The sequence below is a fragment of the Vipera berus genome (assembly GCF_964194415.1).
Source record: "Vipera berus genome assembly, chromosome: 5".
NCBI lineage: Eukaryota > Metazoa > Chordata > Lepidosauria > Squamata > Viperidae > Vipera > Vipera berus.
In genome coordinates, this window is record NC_138207.1 from 19,822,810 (window position 1) to 19,845,876 (window position 23,067).

General features: G+C 36.3%; 1 protein-coding gene across 1 annotated transcript in view; it reads left to right on the forward strand.

Moving 5' to 3' along the window:
- The first annotated feature begins 2,885 nt into the window (after positions 1-2,885).
- Positions 2,886-23,067, forward strand: part of BCHE (butyrylcholinesterase) — a 50,224-nt gene continuing 30,042 nt past the window's right edge. The window contains exons 1-2 of the mRNA XM_081329515.1: positions 2,886-2,986; positions 10,283-11,810. Of these exons, the coding sequence (XP_081185641.1) occupies positions 10,288-11,810 (1,523 nt within the window). The 5' untranslated portion in view covers positions 2,886-2,986; positions 10,283-10,287. The remainder of the gene's footprint in view (positions 2,987-10,282; positions 11,811-23,067) is intronic.

The following is a 23,067-nucleotide window of genomic DNA, read 5'->3' on the forward strand; positions in this document are numbered from 1 at the left end:
GGGGAAGACCACAACTGATTATTTAAAGAACCCTGGATAGAAGGGACTGTGATACTGCCAAAGAACAAGGGGGGGGGTATTCCAATCAATTAAGTTCACCAACAGTGATGCCCCAAAGATTTAGGGCATGCTAAATAATTCCTTTATAGACACATTCATATATACACACGCAGACATAACCTTCTTTGGTCCTCTGTAAGATGCTAGGCAATGTGGATCCAGACTTTTGAAAAGTCTAACATTGCAGAGCTAATTAAAAGTCAAAACAAACCTTCAACTTACCCTTTTTGTGTGATTCCTTGGCATCACTTTTCCATGAAGATAATCATTCAATAATATATCTGAAAATAGTCTGCAGTGACCAAATTCATAAAAGATATCAAAGACCACAGATAATTCTTTGCTCTCCAAAAATAGGTACCATGTTTTGCTAAGTGTATGTTTTTCAGTGCATTATATAAGGATTATATATCCTGAAAAGAAAAGAAAAAAATCAAGGTTCTAGTGAAAGGAACAGAAATGGTTATACTTTTTGTTACAATTTCACAATAATAATGCTATCCTTTGAAAGTATTTAGTGAAGAGTATGTGGATATGGAGGATTTTCAAAAAAAAAATGTAACAATACCTTTTCTTATTTTCATAAACCAACAATAGAGATTCTGTCATTATCTTTGTACTCATTTTCAACTGTTGTGAATACAGGTTTAATATTTTATACTTCTTCTTCTTCTTCTGCCATATCCCTTATTGGACGTTGACGATCATGTTGGCAATCCTGTTTTTATCAGCAGCCGCACAAAAAAGTGCTGCTGAGTTTTGTTCAAACCAGTCCCTTAGATTTTGAAGCCATGATGTTCTTCTTCTACCTGGACCTCCTTTGTCTTCAATCTTTCACTGGAGGATTAAATGGAGTATGTCGTATTTTTCGCATCACATGTCCAAAATATTCTAACTTTCATTTTTTAATTGTTTTGATGATTTCCCTTGGCTTTCCCAGGTGGTTTACCACCTCCTCATTTCTGATCTTGTCAACCCAGCTTATATGTAACAGCCGCCTGTAAAACCACATTTCAAATGCTTCTAGTCTCTTCAGGTGGCCTCTCAGAGATCAACTCTCTACTCCATAGAACAGGATAGAAAAAATATAACAGCTGACAAGCCTGATTTTCAATCTTAGGCTTATTTTGTGAGTGCAGAAGACCTTTTTCATTTTGAAGAATGCTGTTCAAGCTTTCTCTATCGTTGTCTTTACTTTAGTGGTCATGTCCCAGCTTTCACGTAAATTAGAACCGAGGTGTGTGATCCTTTCAACTTTTTCTAATGGTATTCTTTCCAAATTTATTGGTGGTAAAATAACAGGTTGTTTGCTGACGACCATGATCTTGGTTTTTGAGGTGTTAAGCTTCAAGCTGTATTTTTCAGATATTTCTGTGACTCTGTTGATGAGAAGCTGAAGGTCTTCATGCTTCCTACAAAGCAGAACTGTATTGTCAGCATATCTTAAATTGTTGATCCAAACACCATTTACTTTGATGCCAGCACTGATGTTCTCCAGTGCCTCGTTGAAGATTGACTCAGAGTAGATATAGAACAACAGTGGGGACAGAATACATCCCTGTCTGACCCCTCTTCGTATTTCTGCATCAGCTGAGTATTTTTGGCCTAGTCTGATGCCAATATAGATTCTTTATGATTTGGATGTCTTTGTCATCTAGTCCCCCTTGTTTCAGGATTTCTAATAGTTTGCTGTGTCTTATTTTATCTTTTTTTTCAAAATCAATGAAGCACATGTAAACACTGTGAATGACATCTCTATAATGCTGTACAAGAACCTGAATGCTGAATAGTGCATCTTGTGTACCAAGAGTGTTTCTGAAACCAAATTGTGTGTTACCTAGACGCTTCTCAATTTTGTTGTATATTCTTGGGTGAATTATTCTCAGGAATATTTTCAGGGTATGACTCATTAAGCTTATTGTTCTGTATTTGATACACTTCTTTGCATTTATTTTTGGGGGATTGTCACAAAGTTTGATTTTAGCCAATCATTTGGTATCTTTCCTGTTTCATATATTCGATTGAAGAGCTGCAGTAAAAAATTTGTCCCATTGTCTTGCAGCAATTTTAAAAATTCTACTGGGATATCATCAGGTCCTGTGGCTTTTCTTGTTTTTGCTATATTTATTGCATGTTCAACCTCCTCCATAGTGATGTTTGGTCCAGTTGTTATACTTCCCATTCTATATCATCTATATCATAGATGATATATCATCTATATCATATTTTATATGCATTCTGCACTATTTGCTTGCTTGCTTCCTCCCTCCCTCTCTCCCGCCCCCTCTCTCCTTCCCTTCCTCTCAATATTCTTATTTTCTTCCTTGAATATTTATTTTCTGTTTTCTCCCCTGTTTACTTCTCTTTACAAAAAAGAAGCAAAACAAAATCAAAACAAAATTGAAAATATATAAAAAATGGTGTGATCTCCATTTAGGAGCCATCAGATTTTCTGATGTCCAAGAACATAGTACAATACCTTATTTATTCTTATCCATGAATAGAACAGAACAAAAGCAAACATGGGCAGGGGGGAGTACAGATACCTTGTCTCTGACTTTTTTCTTCTGTAAAGTTGGTAGTTTTTTCAAACTAAAAATGTACTTCTTTCATTTTCCATTTTCTAAGAAATCAAAGATGTTGGAATGTTCAAATCCCCTGCTTCTGTTAACTCTCAAGTCTTTCAGCTATTTTGAACAGATGTCATACATAAAGACTGCCTCCCTTCAGATCAAACTCCTGTTGCCAAGTCTCGCGATCGCTGTCCTAAACAGTTGATTATAATGTCAGCAGTCCAATTTGGAAGCTTTATAGAAAATGCTGAACACTGCAGTTTCCTGAAGTATTAAATAACGTTGCGTGCTCTTTCTCTCTCCCTCTCCCTCTTCCCCCCCTCTCAGTTGGCTTCTCTATAACACGAACTGGGGTAAGAGATTCTCTATTTACATTGATCTCTATCAGCATAAGTTATAGTTAAGCTTGATGTGTACAGAATTGCACTCTGCTAAAATGCTGTGTTTTGTCCATGCGTTGGTCTGCTGAGAATACAAAGTTTATTCTGCAAATGGAAATGATGGAACAAGTAAGCAGGCAGGTGTATTGAACCATAGCATTATTCAATGGATTCTGGGCTAAGTAAATTAAACTGAACTTTTAAAAAATCATTTATTAATTTCACCACTTTCTGAATTTAAATTAAGGTCAAATTGCCTTGTATATAGATTTTTGGTTGACTAAAGATTTACAAAGAGAGGAAGCAATCACTGAGATCAATTTGTGTTGCTTCATTGAATGCATTGAATAGTGAAGTATATTCTGCTTAACTGCCATGCAGTAAGGCTATATCTTTAAAAATAAACATATCTAAACTTGCGTCTCAATTTGCATATCTCCTGAAACAAACTTTCTAATCACTTTTAATCTTATGAGAACAAGATAGATTTGTTTTGAATTGCTTTGGGTTAACAAGAATCAATTTCCTATTGCCAAATGTTTGACTTCCTAAAATGCTAATCGGTGGAAAATTAGAACAGTTCAAAAAGTGTTACATAGACCATTTGGTATGTTTAACATTATGACAGGTTCCAGTATATATAGTTAATAGCTAACATTGGCTGCCAGCCAGCACATTGCTATACAGTATGTACTTGTGTTCATATTAATAGAACAGCAGCCTATGATATGTACCATTTTGTTTGAGCACCATTTCAGATATAGAGACTGGTAAACATTTGGATTGGTTTTCTTTCTTTGTATAATCTACAAATATCTTTATAAACCAAGGAAAAGGAAATTGATGTTTGATTTTTTTTTTCCTTTGTTTTTCTTTTCAATGCTGATTCCTTTATTTAAGCATAGGGGTCTAAATATTTTTGTTTGTAAATTCCTGGTAAATTCCTTGTTTAGTTCCTTATGCAACTAAACAAGAAGCATTCTCTAGGTGTTGGAAATAGCTGCACTTAACTGAATGTTTGACTTTTTTGCGAACGGGATGTTTTGTCTTTGTTTCAATATGCATGAAATATAGGTTCTGTACTCCACATATTTACTTGTAAATAATTCCCTTGAAATCTGTATGGTTTGAATATAATGTAATGAAGAAAAGATAAAGACCAGTATTTCAACATGTTTCCCCTCACTTTCTTAAGTAAGTTAAATCATGTTGATTAATGTCTCATAGGATGAAACAGTTTGTAATTAAATGTGTAGTTTAGATTTCAATCCAACTAACATTATATACTTAGTAAGACTTGCTTTAAAGTAGACATATTCAGGCTCATCTGATGTTTTTCCTTTCCAGTTTTTATTACAAGGGAGAAAATGGATCACACTTTCAATAAATCTACGCATGTACAACTCAAATCAATATCTTTCAATTGTGAAAATAAGAGCTTGTGTAGTTTACTATAACACTGAACTCAATTTATTATTGATAGAAATAGGTAGCCTTGATTTTTGGTTTTTTTTGGTTTTGCATTATTTGTAGCATATCTAAGAATAATTACTATCAAAATGCAAAGAGATGTACGTACTTCTGAATAGATATACATAGGACTCTGTTTTAACTCTTTTAAAAAAATGTATTCTTTTTTTCTTTTTTTGATAACATCATTCTCCTACCCAGTTTTTATTATTATCTAAATGCTTAGCACAATTTTTCTCAATCTGGGAATTTGAAGATATGTGGACCACATCTCCCAAAATTCCAACACGGGAATTGAAGACTTGAATTCTGAGAGTTGAGTGGACTCTTGAATTGAAGAATTCTGGAAGTTGTCCATACTGTACATCTTAAAGGTGTCCACATGTTCACACATTTTAAGTTTCCCAGGTTGAGAAATTTTGGTTTAGTAGTTGTCCAAATGAATGCTCTAACTGTCATGTCTGCATGCAATGATTGGGAAAAGAGTGAATTATTGTCCTATTTAACAGATGTGCATCTAAGAGAAAAAAGGAAGTCCATTCTTTAGATATCACAGGATTATTCCCCAGTAGCTCCGTCCACTGAATATCTATGGCTAGCTATAATTGAAAAGAGCTATGCCTTAAAGGGTACTAGTACATATACGAGAGAAATAAAAATACTTAAACTGATTGGTAATAGAGTGACTAGCAAATATAGGATCTCCGCAAAAGCTTTCATATAATTTAATCTTGAACAGTTACAGTTATTTGTAAACTTGCCACTCCATACCAATTGTTCAGCCCTGCTCAGTATACTAAACCAGGAATCAACTCCATATGAAGTCTAACAGCATTTTTATTGAGATTGGCTATAATAATAGAATGTTGAAAGTCTAATAATAATAATAATAATAATAATAATAATAATAATAATAATAATAATAATAATAATAATAAAGTTGGAAGGGACCTTGGAGGTCATCTAGTCCAACCCCCTGCTCAGGCAGGAAACCCTATACCATTTCAGGCAAATGGCTGTCCAGTCTCTTCTTAAAAACTTCCAGTGTTGGAGCATTCACCACCTCTGGAGGCAGGTTGTTCCACTGGTTAATTGTTCTAACTGTCAGGAAGTTTCTCCTTAGTTCTAGGTTGCTTCTCTCCTTGACTAGTTTCCATCCGTTGCTTCTTGTCCTGCTTTCAGGTGCTTTGGAGAATAGCTTGACTCCCTCTTCTTTGTGTCAGCCCCTGAGATATTGGAACACTGCTATCATGTCACCCCTCACTCTTCTCTTCGTTAAAGTACACATACCCAATTCCAGCAACCGTTCCCTATATGTTTTAGCCTCCAGTCCCGCAATCATCTTTGTTGCTCTTCTCTGTACCCTCTAGAGTCTCGACATCTTTTTTACATCGTGGTGACCAAAACTGGATGCAATATTCCAGGTGTGGCCTTACCAAGGCATTGTAAAGTGGTATTAGTACTTCACTTGATCTTGATTCTATCCCTCTGTTAATGCAGCCTAGCACTGTGTTGGCTTTTTTGGCAGCTGCAGCACACTGCTGGCTCATATTGAAGTGATTGTCTACTAGGACTCCAAGATCCCTCTCACAGTTACTACCTCTTTCTTTTTATACTCTAGTGAATTAGTAAACTGCAAACCCAAATCACTTTCCAATGTTATCTGATTGTTCTAGACTTTAAAAATGTTTTAACCTTTTTTTTTGCCTAAGTTACAGTTTCTGCACATTTCCATCAAGGTCAGCTTCCTTACTCTCTACCTAATAGAGACTTGGTTCTCTAGCTAATGAAAGTTGACATAGTCTTTCTCTGGACTTGCTAAATAAATCCCATCTTCCTCCTTATTGTAAAGAACACACAAAGTCTCATATCAGCTTAATCTCTTTGTTCAACTACGTGATCAACAGTGGCAACTTTTTAAGACCTCAGATAATATTCCTTCCTGCTGAAATGTGCTTTACCACTGAATCAGGATTACAATCAGGGTGTTTTTTTTTAATGATGGTAGATTTATAATGGTTATTTGAGATGCCTTAAACATATTATTTGAAATGGAAAAGGCAGGTTAGGCTATTAAGAATCCATACATGCACATGGCTTCTTTCTCAGTCTTGAAAATAAACACTGGTTTCATTAGTCAGAGCTGTTGATTTTGCAGAGCTCAAGATATAACTAATCAAGTATTAAACAATTTTCCAGACATTGGAATTCCTTCATATTTGTACATGGGTCACTCTTGCACTTATTAAATAGTATGGCAAAAGAAAAACAAAATGTCTTTGCATTTAATAATGAGAAAAGAACCTTGGATATCAGTTTTGTATCTGGCATTCTTGAAATAGATGTTTGACTCCATCTCCAGTGAAAAAACATTTAAAAAGGATGGCAATGTTTATTCAGTTACTGCTGAATAATTTACAAAATATACAACACAAAAATCAAATTAAATAGATGAGTTAGAATACAATCACAGTAAGGAATTTCTATTGTAAAATAATAACAAAATAGGCAAATACAATAATGTGTATTAACATACTGTGCAAGTATATGTCTATAGTCGGTGGAGTAAAAATGCACATCACCTAAAACAAAATAAGTAGGATGATTGCAGAATTTGCATAACAAATCAGAATTCATACATAAATTATAAATGGTTATGCCTGGCACCAGTTATGACTTATTTTCATTGCTGCAACACAAAAAATGGCTATTGAAAAAATAATGAAGGGAAATTTCATTTACATAGAGCAGACATGTCAAACATAAGGCCCGGGGGCCGGATCCGGCCCGCAAAGTAGTTTCATGTGGCCCCTGAAGCCATCCTGGAAACAGAGAGGGAACGGCCCCCGCTGCCTTGGCCCTGGCCCAGAGACCCTCCTTCTGCCAGAGACCCCCAGATCTGTCCCAATCCTGCCCAGGCCCCCATAGGCACCCTTGATGCCAATGATGTAGAGCTGGCCATGCCCACCCAGTAGGCCATATGCACTCTAGCCATGCCCAACCAGTAGGCCACGCCCACCCTGGCCATACCCACCTGGCCCCCCAAGGGCAGCCACAATGCTGATGTGGCCCTCCATGAAATTGAGTTTGACACCCCTGTCATAGAGGTTGTCTGGCCTTCTTGGCAATTTATATCATCATCCTTATCCTCCTCCTCCTCCTCCTCCTCATCATCATTTTAGCCATTGTCTATCCACTGCAGGATGAAGGCCTCTTCTGCATGTTTCCAACCAATACAATCCTGAACTTTCTTTTGCCAAATATCAATAGACCTAATATCCCTGTAAAAATTTGCAGTGAAATTATACATGACAAATGGATGCAATCTTTTTCTCACTACGTAGCAGCTGCACTTGGTAGAGGGGGTCTTGAGGATAAACCTTACAGCAATACAGATGGTAAGATATTATATCTAGTTTTTTTTAAAAAAAAATCTTCCACCTCAGGGAAAGTTAGATCTATCAGATATTTTGCTGGTTCCCAAGAGCCCTTGTTTAACCAATTTCTGCCATATTGGAGCAACCTATCATCATCTGCTTTATTCTTTGGTGGGCAGTTATTTGATTTGGCCAAACCTTGGAGAAATTAGGAATGGTGCAGAAAGCCTGTCACTTCTGTAGTCTTGCTTCCTGGCAAGAGGCATCCATGTTCCTAAACTTGAAGTTTGAGGACTGAGTCCATTCAAATCACATTTAAGTATTTCTCTAGAGCAGTTTTATTATACACCAGACTGAAGATAACATAAAACATAGAATAATAGTGTTGGAAGGGACCTTGGAAGTCTTTTAGTCCAACCCTATGCTCAAGCAGGAGACCCTATATCATTTCATACAAATGATTGTCCAGTCCCTTTTTGAAATCCTTCTGTGATGGAGTACCCACAATTTCTGTAGGCAAGCTGTTCCATTGATTAACTGCTCTTACCATTAGCAAATTTCTCCTTAGTTCTAGGTTGCTTCTCTACTTGGTTAGATTCCAACCATTGTTTCTTGTCTCGCCTTTGGAGAATAGTTTTGTCTTTGTAGGATCCCCTCAAATATTGGAACAGTGCTATCATGTCCCCCCTTGTCTTCCTTTTCATTAGACTAGGTAAAAGGTAAAGGTTCCCCCACACATGTGTGCTAGTCATTTCCGACCCTAGGGGCTGGTGCTCATCTCCGTTTTAAAGCCGAAGAGCCAGCGCTTGTCCGAGGACGTCTCCATGGTCATGTGGCCGGCATGACTAGATGCCAAAGGTGCATGGAATGTTGTTACCTTCCCACTGTAGTGGTCCCTATTTTTCTACTTGCATTTTTATGTGCTTTCGAACTGCTAGGTTGGCAGCAGCTGGGACGAGTAACAAGGTGCTCACTCTGTTACAAGCTCAGCGTCCTAACCCACTGAGCCACCGCAACCCTTTCATTAGACTAGACATACCCATTTTTTGTCATCATTCTTCGTATATTTTAGCCTCCAGCCCCTAATCATTTTTGTTGCTCTTCTCTGCACTCATTCCAGAGTCTCAACATCCTCTTTGTATTGTGGTGACCAGAACTGGATGCAGTATTCCAACTGTGGTCTTACTAAGACTGTGTAAAGCAGTACTTGAGCTTCACATGATCATGATTCTATCCCTCTATTAAAGCATAACATTCATCCATGCACATGTTGTTCCTGTAAGATCCTCAATGAGAAAAGTTTAAAGATAAAGTTTCATATTTCTTTATGGAATGCAGAACATTTACTGTTCCTTCCTGTTCCTTTCCTCAGTACTTGGCTCCTATAGTGTGGCTTTTCATTTGGTCTTGCATTCAACTGAATCAGTGAAATATTGTCTCTGATAACTCTTCTCTGACCTTCACTTCCTTTGATACTACCATACACTTAGGAAGCACTTAAAGGAAAAAAAAAACATTCCTATTTTCTAGTCTCAGCTTTCATAATCTTAGCTGGCAACCAGCAAAACAGCCCTTCAAGAGTTCAACAGCTGTATTTTCCACAGAAATCAACTCTGCTCCTTTTAAGGATAGAAGCATTACTCATATGACTTGAGAACAGATTGTTTAAAGTGACAGTAATGAGGAGATAGAATACTTTTTTTCTCTTTCCCATATCTTTCTTTCAAGAGGAAATTACTCAAAATTTCCAAGTTACTGCATATTATTATGAAGCTTTTCCCCTTTTTATATTTATTAAGAATATAAAAATATGACTTTTTTTACTGTTGTTCAAGTATTAATTTCCAAACCAAAATTTTATACATTACTAAGCGCAGTCAATAGGAAGTACATATTCATGTATTTACTTCTACATGTACACAAAAACACACATACAGAGACAATCATTCCTAGGCAAACAAGTTGTTGTGATAAACCTTGTTTTTTTCTATCTGTTCTGTTCTGCATAACCTTGGCCTCATAAAATGTCCATGATGATTTCACCCTTTATAAAGTCACTTGTTTCAACAAAGTCCTGTACCAATCCTGAATCCTTTCCAATCTATCACTATTTTTATTAATTAATTTTCATAGAATCATAGCATTATAGGGCTGGAAGGGACCTTGGAGTCCAACCCACTGTCCAAAGCAGGAGTCCTTATACCATCCCTACTATCTTTTCTTCACTTCCATCTGGTTATACTTTGTAAATAATGAAATTGGGACAGTTTCCCAACTGGTCTGTCTTTAAGGTGCATTTACTTTGAGTACAGCTTCCATTTAGTCTTTTGAGGCTGTACAAGACAGCTCCCCAATGCAGTGGCTCACTGCATTTCTGCATCTGAAAGTTCTGCTTAAACTCTTTCTTTTTCTTTTATTTCAGAATTCATGATGCATACCAGTGAGATGTGCAGCCTCACAAAAGTTACCATGTGGCTTCTGCTGTTCTGTATGTTTGTCAAGAAGGTGTTCCCTGATGGAGATGACACCATCATTGCTACTAAGAATGGAATGGTCAAAGGTATCCAATTACCTGTGCTTGGTGGAACAGTAACTGCATTTCTTGGGATTCCTTTTGCAACACCACCAATTGGTAGTCTACGTTTCAAAAAGCCACAACCTCGAGAACAATGGAGAGGAATTTGGGATGCCACTAGGTATGCCAATTCTTGTTTTCAACTCCCAGATAATACATTCCCTGGCTTTGAAGGATCAGAGATGTGGAATCCAAATACAAACCTTAGTGAAGACTGCCTTTATCTCAATGTATGGGTTCCTTCTCCCAAGCCTAAAAATGCATCAGTCATGGTATGGATTTATGGAGGTGGCTTCCACAGTGGGACATCTTCACTCTCTGTTTATGATGGCAAGTTTCTAGCTCGAGTGGAAAGAGTCATTGTTGTGTCAATGAACTATAGATTAGGGCCTTTTGGATTCTTGGCTTTGCCAGGAAATAAAGACGCACCAGGAAATGTAGGTTTGTTTGATCAAAGGCTAGCACTTCAATGGATCCATGACAACATAGGAGCCTTTGGAGGTAATTCTAAAAGTGTGACCTTGTTTGGAGAAAGTGCTGGAGCAGGGTCTGTAAGTTTCCATCTTCTTTCTCCTCAAAGCTATCCTCTCTTCACTAGGGCAATCATGCAAAGTGGATCTGGGAATACTCCTTGGGGTACAATTGTACCATCTGAAGCAAGAAGAAGAACTCTAATTCTAGCTGAACTCCTCCACTGCGCTGGCAAAAATGAAACTGAGATCATTTTTTGTCTTCAAAATAAAGATCCCCAAATTATTTTGGAGAAAGGAGGAGGTATTTTAATATACACTGGTCTCATAAATCTGCATTTTTGTCCCATAGTTGATGGTGACTTTCTTGCTGATATGCCAGAAATATTGTTGAAAAATGGACACTTTAAACAAACACAGATCTTGATTGGAGTAAACAAAGATGAAGGGACAACTATTCTTGTGTATGGTGCTCCTGGCTTCAGCAAAGATAACAACAGTGTTATCAATGAAACAGAATTCCAGGCAGGTTTGAAAGTTGCCTTTCCACAATTAAATGAAATTGGATTGGAATCTATTGCTTTTCACTACACAGACTGGGAAGATGAGAAGAATATTTTCAATTATCGTGATGCTATGGATGATATCGTTGGGGATTACTATTTCATATGCCCTGCAGTAGAGTTCATAAAACAGTTTGCCTTGGCAGGGAACAACGCTTTTTTTTACTTCTTTGAACACAGATCTTCAAAACTTGCTTGGCCAGACTGGATGGGAGTTCCACATGGTTATGAAATTGAGTTTGTATTTGGATTACCTCTAGAGCGAAGAGTTAATTATACTAAAGCAGAGGAAGCATTGAGCAGATCTATACTGAAGTACTGGGCAAATTTTGCAAAAACAGGGTAAGGGCTGTTTTATTTTACAATATGGCAACTTTTCTTGTTATTTCTCTTCAGACATTGAAAGTATTTTTTTTCAGTGCCTGCTTATAAGAATGGCATCTGGCTACTCCTGCTCTATTATTGATATTAATACAATTGTTCATAGATATTGGCAATGATGTGAAAAATAATATGGGATACTGACATTGATAGCAGTAATAGAGTATAATATTTGCAATGGAAAATCTGCTAGTTATTTCTCTAGACAAGATACTTCCCAATACTTTCAAAAGATGACAATGTTGGATTACGCTTTGGTATTATTAGTCATTTACTATCTTTCAAGAGAACTGAACCTTCATTTGTCATCACAACAGCTGGTGCATTTGAAGTCTAGTGTTTCAAGTTGCAAAGTATGACATTCCATGTGTCCTTAGCTTTTCTTCCATCATGTTCTTCAACATACAAAGAGAAAAAATTGAAAGGCAAGGAATAATTGTAGAAAGTGACCTTTAGCACCAGAACATTAAATTATTCTACTTTAAACATAAGAAAGAAACTATAAGAAAGTAGAAAACCCATGCATGTACTGTCTTTTTGTCTGTACATCCATTCACTCATCCACATATATTTCGTGTTTTCAAACATGTGTGTAGTAACAAAGTTTGCATCATGGTGAATATATGCCTTTAAGAGGCAATCTGAGAAACAGCCAAAGATCAGTGAATGAATTCCTGAATTTATTACAACAAATATCTCCTGACCATTTTCTCAATCAGTATGTTATTGATAGTCTTATTAATTTGTCTTAAGGTTACCTTTTTGCATGGTACAAAATAAAAATAAGACTAAAATGCCAATCCAAATTTCAGAGTACACATTTTTAAAAGATAGACCACAGAAACATCTATGGTAGGAGTGAAATGTATCTAGGTCAATTATATGTAACAAATAAAATTGCTTAGCATTTCCCACCTCTTTTATTTCCTATATAAAAATTCATGCAGAGTAGATACATTCATCTAGAAGCTGGCATATCAATCAACTTCGATAAACAGTGGCCATAATATGCATTTCACGTTTGCACATACCTTGTATAAAGTATGTATGTGTATTTGTACATGTGTGCATGAGAAAAAGAAAGAAAGGGAGAGGGAGATGGAACGAGAGAAGGAGGGAGGCAAGAAGTATATTTTATCATGGTAGATTCATATGTGTTGATCACTCTCTCTGTGTTACAGCTCTTAACTCATGTTGTATCTGTTTATATTGCACTGGGAAGTACAGTGTGGCTGTATATACTCAGTACTGGGTCATATGACCAGAAGAAAAATGGGGTTGTCCCTTCTATTGGGATGCATTGAGAAATTTATCAGAAATCTTTTTTTTCCCTATAGTCCCAGCTGAATACAGCTCATTTTTAAATTTGGCCTTTCTTTTGCCAGTCTCTCTTCCATGCACCCCAGAAATCTGGAGTAGTTTTCAGAGATGGAGTAGCAGTTCCCCATTTGAAAAGGGGGTCTTTCTAATCTCACAGGTCCTACTCTTCAACAAGATAACAGCTAATGCCGGAAAGGCTTTTGCAGTTTCATCTGATGTGTCATTTGCACAGTTTCCTAGAAAAAGAAGGTCTTTTAGACCATCACTCAAGCCCTACCAGTCAATTATTGCAACATGTTTTACATGGGCTTGCACTTGAACATCAGCTGGAAAAATTCAACTGGTCCAGAACATGTAAGGCCTACCTCAGTAACTCATGCAATATCACTGTTTTGAAAGCTGCACTGTTTCCCAGTTTGCTTCTGGGCTTGATTCAAGGTTCTGGTTATGATCTATAAAGCCCTGTCTCCTGTGCTATTAGCAGGGCTTGTTCAGCAAAGTTGGAACACTCTGTGTTCTTTTTATTAAGCAATGCTATCTATCAGGATCCCAGAAACATGCTTCTCTATCATGGTGACTGTCTTCTGAAATGAGGTTTCCCCCAGAGTTCTAGATTTCTCCCACCCTGTTGCCATTCCAAATGGCCTTAAAGATCTGCTGGTTCTTCTATGTCTTAGGCTAAGATGGTTTTTGGATGCATGCTGTGTTTGTTGCTGATGGGATTCACCAAATTATTTATTCTTATATGCTTTATTATTTTGATGTTTCTTTTTAAGCTGTGAGGTGCCCAGTGTCAATTGGATTTGGGTGATATCAAAATCAAATAAAAAAAGAAACAAAGAGATCCTGCTGATGGACCAACATCCAACCTTTTTATTTACCATATTATGCTAGGCTGGGAAGAATAAATATGGTAAATATGGTATGCACCTTTGTGTGCATTTCTTTGAATTTGTACATTTATTTCCTAGTGCAGATAGTTCTTGACCTACAACTGTTCCTTTAGTGACCATTCAAATTTACAGAGACACTGAAAAAAGCGACTCATTACCATTTTTCACAGTTATGACCTTTGAAGCATCCCCATGATCATATAATCAAACTTCAGGTGCTTGGCAACTTGTTCATGCTTAAGACCATTGCTGTTTTGGAACTTTATGACAAGCAAAGCCAATGGGGTAACCAAATTCACTTAACAACCAAGCTACTGACTTACCTAACAATTGTGGCAAGAAAGGTCATTAAATTGGGCAAAACCCACTTAACAAATGTCTCACTTAACAACATAAATGTTGGGCTCAATTGTGGTCATACGTCAAGGACTACCTGTACACATATTTCATATAATGTCTTATTGTATTCCAAAAATGTGCATTTTCCCACCAAAATAAATATGTTGCAATATTAAAGAAAATAGGACTGTCAAAGAATAACTGCTTTGTGGGTTACCCATTTTCACCCATGCAAATCAAATGAAAATCTCTTATTGTGATGCCAAAATAAGTGGCATCAAATATGCAAAAATTCAAGTGGTGTAGACTGTGCCTTGAAAGCCAACAGTATTTTTCCTATTTGCCACAAATGTTAGGTTATGTGTAATGGCAACTGAATGATAGTATTTATCTATTTTCTTAGGATGCAAAACTAGTAGGACTTTGATATTCACCATACCCTGCTAATGGGATACTCTCGGCACATACAGCTGTAGCTTGCATTTGAAATTGTGTGAAGGTTCTTGACTTCAAATTTTCAAACAAAAGTACTCATAGCACTTAGAGCACTTATAGCTTTTGGAGAAATACCAATGCTGGAAAAATATAGAACTATTGAGCCCTACAGTTAATACCTTTTTATCTTTAAATAAGTCTGAGCTCCCTATCTATCTATCTATCTATCTATCTATCTATCTATCTATCTATCTATCTATCTATCTATCTATCTATCTATCTATCTATCTATCTATCTATATATTGTTGGTACAATCTTGATTTTGATAAAATGAGGTGCTCTGTGAATGCAAACAGCATTCACAGAGCACCTCATTGTATCGAAATCAAGATTGCACCAACACACAACCACACAACCTAATTTAGGAAGAGGTTTTAGCTTTCTTTGCAAGCACAGTTTCTCCTTGTACAATTATCAAAGTTCAGATCTTTAGTTAGGGAAGAGAAAAGTTTTAGATCAGAGATTGTCTTACACACAGTAAATCAGTATTTTAAAGCATAGTGAGTTGTAGCACATCATTTTTAGAGATATCAAATTATATTAGTTTGTACCAAAACAACAGTGACAGAGAGGAAAGCAAAGTATTTTGTACTAAGCCTCTAAATAATAACGTCTCATCTGCCAATACATTACTTTGTTTTCAGAATTCAAAATTCAGAACTTTATCAGAATTCTCTCTCCGGTTCATGGCCTCCTTCCTGGATTCCCCTATTTCAATTAAATCTGAAAGAAACCTGACATACTTTGTTTTTCAGACTAGGAAGTACTGGAAGGCAAAGAGGCTTCAATTTGAGGGAAATATGTGTGACCAAACCCTCAGCACCATTAAAACCCTGCAACAGTCTGCCATCATAAAAAAATCTCATAATGTCACAAAGAGAAGAAAATTATGAAGAAATTATGAAGAAATTATGAAGTACCCTGGGGAAAAGGCAGAAAAACAAAATCCTTTTTTTCAGATGTTTAGAACTTGAGAAATTTTAAAGGAGATGTTTGTACATTTTTTGGCATACCACTTACATTATTATCCCTATGATCATCAGGCACCTAGACAATAAACACACATAAGGGTGAATAAATGCTCCCCATTATCATTTTCCCTATTATCATTAATCATAATCATCTCCCCAACAAATGTGTGAGATTTGCTTGTCAAATGCTAAAAAAACATTTTTTTTAAAAAAAAGAACTGTCAAAGTGTGTCATTCCTTCCCCAGACACCATCGCATATTGTACAGCAGGGGTCCTCAATCCCAGTCCGTGGATCAGCACTGGTCCACAGCATGCCAGAAAAAAGGTTGCACAAACAAGCAAAGACCCATCCATGGGATGCAGGCAACACGCAAAGTCATGCCCGCTCCAGTCTGTGAAAAAAATTATCTCCACAAACCTGGACCCTGATGCCCAAAAGGCTGGGGGCTGCTGCAGAGGAGGAAGTCCTTATGAACATTCATTTGAATGACCATTTGAAATTATGATGGCTCTGAAAAGTGACTTAAGATTAATTTCCACACTTATGACCCTCACAGGATCCCTATGGATAGGTGATCATAATTTGGTCACTTGACAACTGGCTAACATATACAACAGTTGCAGCATCCCGGGGTCATGAAATTGCCACTTACAACCTTCCAGACAGTTTCCAACAAACAAAATCAATGGGAGAATCTGGATTCATTTAACAACTGTGGTGATTTTTAATGACCCTGGCAAAAATTGTCATTAAATTGGGTGTGACTCATTTAATGACCCAACAATGATTGTAAGTCGAAGATTACTTGTCCTGCTTCATCAGTTTGGTCAATCTGAGGAACCTGACTGACAAACTAAGAAGGTGAAGTCCAGGTGAGATCTCATAACTGCAGGAGATGCAAAGCCAAAGAAATTGCTTGTGTGCAAAGAGAGCTTTTCAAGAATAGCATGTCTACTTATAACTAAATCCCTAGTCTTGTATAGCTCCAAATGAACAACAGTTGGAAAAGGATGGGTGTTATGGTGCCTGATAATTTTCCAGATGTGCTTTAAGATGAATCTGGTTTTTAAAACAAAACAAAACAAAACAAAACAAAAAACCCTTGTCTTATTTCCCAAATTCTGTCCATTGGATTTCAATATGCTTTTGGATTCTTATATGTCCTTGACTCAGAATTGACTTTTTGGTTGACTGATATTGCTTTCATCTGCTAATGTTGTAGAACAAGACAGATATCCATTCACTTGGAGTCCTAAAATATAGATCCCAGATCTTTTTTCTGTTGCTCTGAGCAACCCTGAAAAATTACAAGAGAGAGAAAAACCATGTATTTAAAAAAAAAGAAAAAAGAAAACTGATGGAAGATATAGGGATGAAAAAGAAGGGGGGGGAACCTCTCTGATTGAAAAAAAAAATTCCAGTAAAAGTCATGTAGTTCCAGTAACTGGACAGGAAGTATTTTTTTTCTGTTTCAGTATACAAAATAATAAAGTTGGAAGGAATCTTGGAGGTCAACTAGTCCAATCCCCTGATCAAGTAGATGCATCATGGTTCCAATTAATAAGACAGATCAAAGTACACTGCATGATTGTTTATTTCAAAAAGTCTATAATAATGAAAACGGAGCATCGGCACTCATGGGTGGATGCCAGAATCTGAATTCTCCTCCCCTTGACACATCACATCATACAGAATTTCCCTCCCTTATTTACACATCATGAATCACATTTACCAATTAATTTAACACACAGAGTTTCACTTCACTTCTGAAGCAACTATCCCTTATCTTGTCAAAACATCCGGGTTGCATTCCTCCTATGCTTTAGTGATTCAAAACCAAACAATTAAAGCAAAAGGCTGCCTCTTATATTGTCAGTGCAAAACCATGTGAATGTTTGCAGCATTGACAGAAGACCCTATACTGTTGCAGACATATGGAGTCTTGGTTTTAAAAACATACACAATATTCACAGCAAGAAAGACTATCTAAAAATGCAGCCCTCATCAACTATCTGATTTTTATGATTCCAGATAATAAAAGAAATGCATGATCTTCCACATATATGTAAAAAAATATGAGAAATGTGAAAATCATCCCATTAACTAAAATGAAATCTTATTTGGATCAAAGATAAAATAGTGTTCTATTTGATATTAATGGCCAAGGTAAACCAAGTTTATTCTGAGAATGACTTGAGTTTTCATTCCAATTGCTAGTCAATTCAAACCAGGTGATAACTGTAAAAAATAAATGGGGAGAGAGTTGGAAGAGAAAAATAATTCAGCCAGTGGGAGGCTTGGTAGAGCTTGGAAATCTCAGATATCTTACACCTGAGTTTTATGTAAAAATGCAAGGAAAATAAAGAACAGTAGTATTGCAATTGTAAGTCAGTCACTAACCATGCTATACATTTTGCTGCAAATCTTATTTTTAGCTTTACTTTTTGCACGCCTGATACACTTTGGCTGAGAAAAGACTCCCCACACAAACACATTTCAAAAACAACACATAAATTGTCTCACCCATGAAGTCAATCCAATTCTTCTTTGAATTATAGTTAAATTAGTTAACAGGTAGTATTGATTTCAAGCAAACGCTGAGAAACTGCATTGTCTGTGAACATTGAAAAATCATAACTATTTATGGAAAATCCTACTTATGGACACAAAGAAGAGGTTGTTTGCATCTCCTGAACCATTTACTTATGACTTATTACTTATCAAAACAAGTTTTAATAACTAACATTTATTATTGTTTGAACATAATTTCCCAAACATTGCTGCTATGATTAAGTCTGAAATCTTCATAAAACAGTGTCATTTTAAAATGTGCTCTATTTATTTTACTTAGGAAAACTATGTCTTAACATCATCTACTATCTTTAGCTCAAAAAATTAACCTGATCTGTCTTGTGGTGCTGTAACATATCCAAATCGTCGAGAATAAATCAGGAGAAAAAATTGGGTCCTGTTTTTCCATTGTTCTGCTATGAGAAAATCATAAACACTCAGGAAATGAGATTTTTCTAATGGTATGGGATGTTCAAGATTCATTATAACATTATCCATTATAAAACATTATGAATGAAAATGCCAGTTTTCATTGAACTGAGCCCAGAAATTCTGAAGTATATACCCTTAAAATCTGTTAAACTCCCTTTTTTGACCTTTTTTGCAGCAGAAAAGAGAGATGCTATACTGTCAATTATTGGAGAGATCATAAAACAAATTAAAACATAGATAATACAACTTTTAAAAATTGGAATATGCTGAGCACATAGTTAAACTCTCTGAACCTCTTTCTATCCGACATTTGAAACTTTTGCCACATGACAAAATTTTGTTTGATGACAAGGATTTTTCTGGTTTGAGATTTTTCTTTTCCTTCTTCTCAAGGAGTTTTAAACTGCTATGAAGCGTGAAGAAATAATTTTATTTTTAAACATTTGTACACTTATTTATGATTTGTTTATTTGTTTGCTTATTTTGCTGATGGAATTCTTCCCATCAAACACATTGTAATTTGTTTATTCATTTACAGCTGTTGTATGCTACTCCAATCTCATGACTATAGGTTGTTTGCAGTGTAAATATTTCTTTTAGAAATAGTAATAAAAAGCACCAACAGCAACACAAGTAAATAATTGTGCACCCAAATTAATTCTCAGAGATAGAAGTTAAGTGGGATTTTGAATTAATAAGCTCGAGAAACACATCCCACTTTAAGAGAGTTTGAAAACAGCATGTCACATCATTTGTCTCCATTCAGCATTTGGGATTTATGCTACAGTGGTACCTAGCGTATGTAAATAAATAGTACTTCTTACATTTGTTTTCCAATTTATGTGGCTAAAATAAACTAAGGCAGGATGATTCACTCACAAAATAATTGCTTTTCCTTTAAGGCAAGGCAAGTATTTAATAACACCATCATTTATGTGTGAGACCGGGGGTCCCCAATCCCCAGTCTGTGGACCAGTACCGGGCCGCGGCATGCCAGTAACTGGTCTGCACAAACAAGGAAAGCCCTATCCACAGGATGCAGGTAGAACACAAAACCATGTCCCTTCCGGTCTGTGGAAAAACCTCTCCCCCTGTAACTGGTCCTTGGTGTCCAAAAGGTTGGGGACCTTTGTGCTAGAATATGTGTTAGGCCAGGGGTGTCAAATTGGCAGCCTGACAGCCAGATGCATCACATGCAAGGCCATGCCCACCTCAGCTCCGCAAAGGCAAAAACTTTGTAATGCATCATGATACATCATGTGATGTGATCGAGTTTGACACCCATGTATTAGACTTTTATTTTAGTTTTGAAGTTGACATTATCTTCCTCAATGTTTGAACTGATTGAACATTGTACACCTCATGTAAGAAGAAGAACATGTCACCTTAATTGACTATTTTGTTTCATATGTGCTTCCCACCCAGACAAGACCATTCTAGAGAAGCAAGGGAACAGAATCAGCATAGCTGCTCAAGGTCTGGAAATAATCATTGTGGCTCTGCTTCTATTCAAAACGTTATTCTACTCACCCCAACAAAGCTTTTCATAGCCCTTGTCAAGTTTTGTTAAATATCTTATTTGTCCTACAAGACTTTCTTTTGCCAATGAGTGAGCATACAATGTCAACATCAAATGATTGATGCAATTTATTATGATAACAATGGTGATAATTGGAAGTATAAAATGGGCAATCCAAATGGTTGACAAAGTAAGGTTCAACTATGGCAATGAAAAAAAATGTTCTCTATCAAACTTGAATGACCTTTCCAAAATTCTCTAACTCTAGAATGTACAATAATATACTATTCTAAAGACCAAATGATTTATCAGAGATTTGATTTCAAAAAGGAAGGATAAAGGAGTTTTAACAAAAAATTCCTGAACTATAAAAAAACTATAAAAATATAAAACTATATAATATAAAACTATAAAAAATATCAACTTCTCCACCAGTGGTATCAGAAGTAATCATTATCAGAGTTTCTGGTGACATCACTACAAGATGGGCGCTGGGGAATGAATCTCCCTTCCCCAAGTCCGAGTTCTACCAGCTGGGGAGTCCAATAGGACTGAAAGTCACCCCATAGAGGTGACTGGCCAAAGGGTAAAACTTTGCAGATCGCAGGCCAGCAATAGCTGGCCCTCTTGATCCAAAGGAGCCCTCAGGAACAGCAGGAAGAAAGGCTGACCACACCCATGCGGTCTGCCACAAGCAGCTGATCGTCGGAGACAACAAATTTTAAAGTGGAAGGCAAACACCTGATCTGGATGAGACTACTTTTCTTATCTCTCTACAAGTGAATACCAGTTCTGTGAAACAGCATTCAAACAGCATTCCAAAACAAAGCCCCCAGGTCTAAGGAGGGGTTTTTTCCCCCTTACCCCTCCCTCCTGAACTATAAGCAGCGGTTTAAGCTTTGGGGAAATTAAAACTGACTTATAACAATACTGTGAAGCTGACTGACGTATAAAACAAGGATAACTTGGAAAACTTTTGATTTTATAGATCCTTTTTGTTTATTTCTTGCTTGAAAGTCATTGGGTTTTTAACTTCTTAAACTTTTTCAAAGTGTGGTGGGAATGGACATCTAATGACATCTATTGGCAAAACTGAGAATTACATGCAGTTTGTTCTGATTGGAGTACAACTTGGCTATATGCCCAGACATTGCTTATATTTTAAACATCTTGGTGTCCTTGGAATTTGAAGTCCTGAAGATTGTAGCTGGGAAAGAAAGACTCTTTTTGGATTGCCCTGTCTTACAGGATGGATTACAATTATAAATAAAAACTGTGTTTGAAGTCATCGGACTTCCCTGGATTACAAATATAGCTTGACCTGGAATCTTTACAAACTGTTTTGAAAGAGTGAATAACAAGAAACCCCTCTGAACAGAATACTTTGGATCACAAATTTTGGTATTTTTTTTTCTTTTTTTCTATTTTTTTTGTTTTGCCCTTCTGCTCTTTTTTACTATTTACTATTTTTATTGTTTACCTCTCCTATTTGTTAGGAGTTTATTGGATTATAAATTTTGACTTACTTGGTGGATTGCAATCTATGACTTAAAGATGAGCACTCCTAACTTATCTAAAGTTGGGGGAAAAAAAAGATCTTCTCTCTTCGGCTTCTGGAAGTCCAGTCCATCAGAGATCAGTTGCTACAATGCTTCAACAAGAAAAGAGTGATACCTTCCAAAAGAACACTCAGGTGACTCTACAAGCAATTCAAGAGGCAATCGCTACTCACACGGCGGTCACATCAAAAAACCATGAAAACTGATTTTGATAAAATGAATAAAAAAAATAACAATATGGATTCTCAATTCGAAAATTTTAAAGAGATGATCACAGATAATCAACAAAGAATTCAAAAAATAGAAGGTAAATCAACTGAGGTTGACCAGAAACTAGAAGTTTTAAAAGATGAAAATCAAAATTTGATCCAAATAATTAAAGAACTAGAAAACTCGATAGTGGGGATAGAGATGGAAAATGCCTCACACTTTTTAAGATTTCAAAATATAATGGAAAATAAGAAAGAGGATCTCCTAGGTTTGATAACTGAATTATTGGCAGATGCATTAGGAACTGGGAAACAGCAAATGGAAGGAGAATTAGACCAGATCTATCCAGTCAACTCAAACTATGCTAGAAGAAATAAAGTCCCCAGGGAAGTGCATGTTAGATTTCTTAAAAGATCTACAAGACACGAGATTTTGAGAAAAGTAAGAGATGAACCTTTGAAATACAAAGAAAAGGAAATTGTAGTCCTTAAACAAATTCCTAGGGGAATAAAACAATCCTGAAGAGAATATCAGTTTCTAACCAGGAAATTAATTGAAAAAGAAATGAATTTCAGATGACTGATTCCAGAAAGGATTTTAATTTACTGGGATACGAAAAGATATAGCCTGGACACACCACTTAAAGCAATGGAATTCTTCGAGAACCACAGAACATTCTTGGAAAGAGGTGACCCTGAATCTTGGATAAAGAGAGAAACAAAGAAACAGGAAGAAATGGCAGTAGAAGGAGCAGTCAAACAAAGAGAGGAGGAAGAAATTGAAAACACATATACAGAAGAAGGAGCAAAACCAAGAGATCAGAGACAGGTAAAATTGACTAGAAGATTAAGATCTAGATATAACTGAAAGAGATGGAGGAGAGTGGAATTTTGTCAATGAATATAA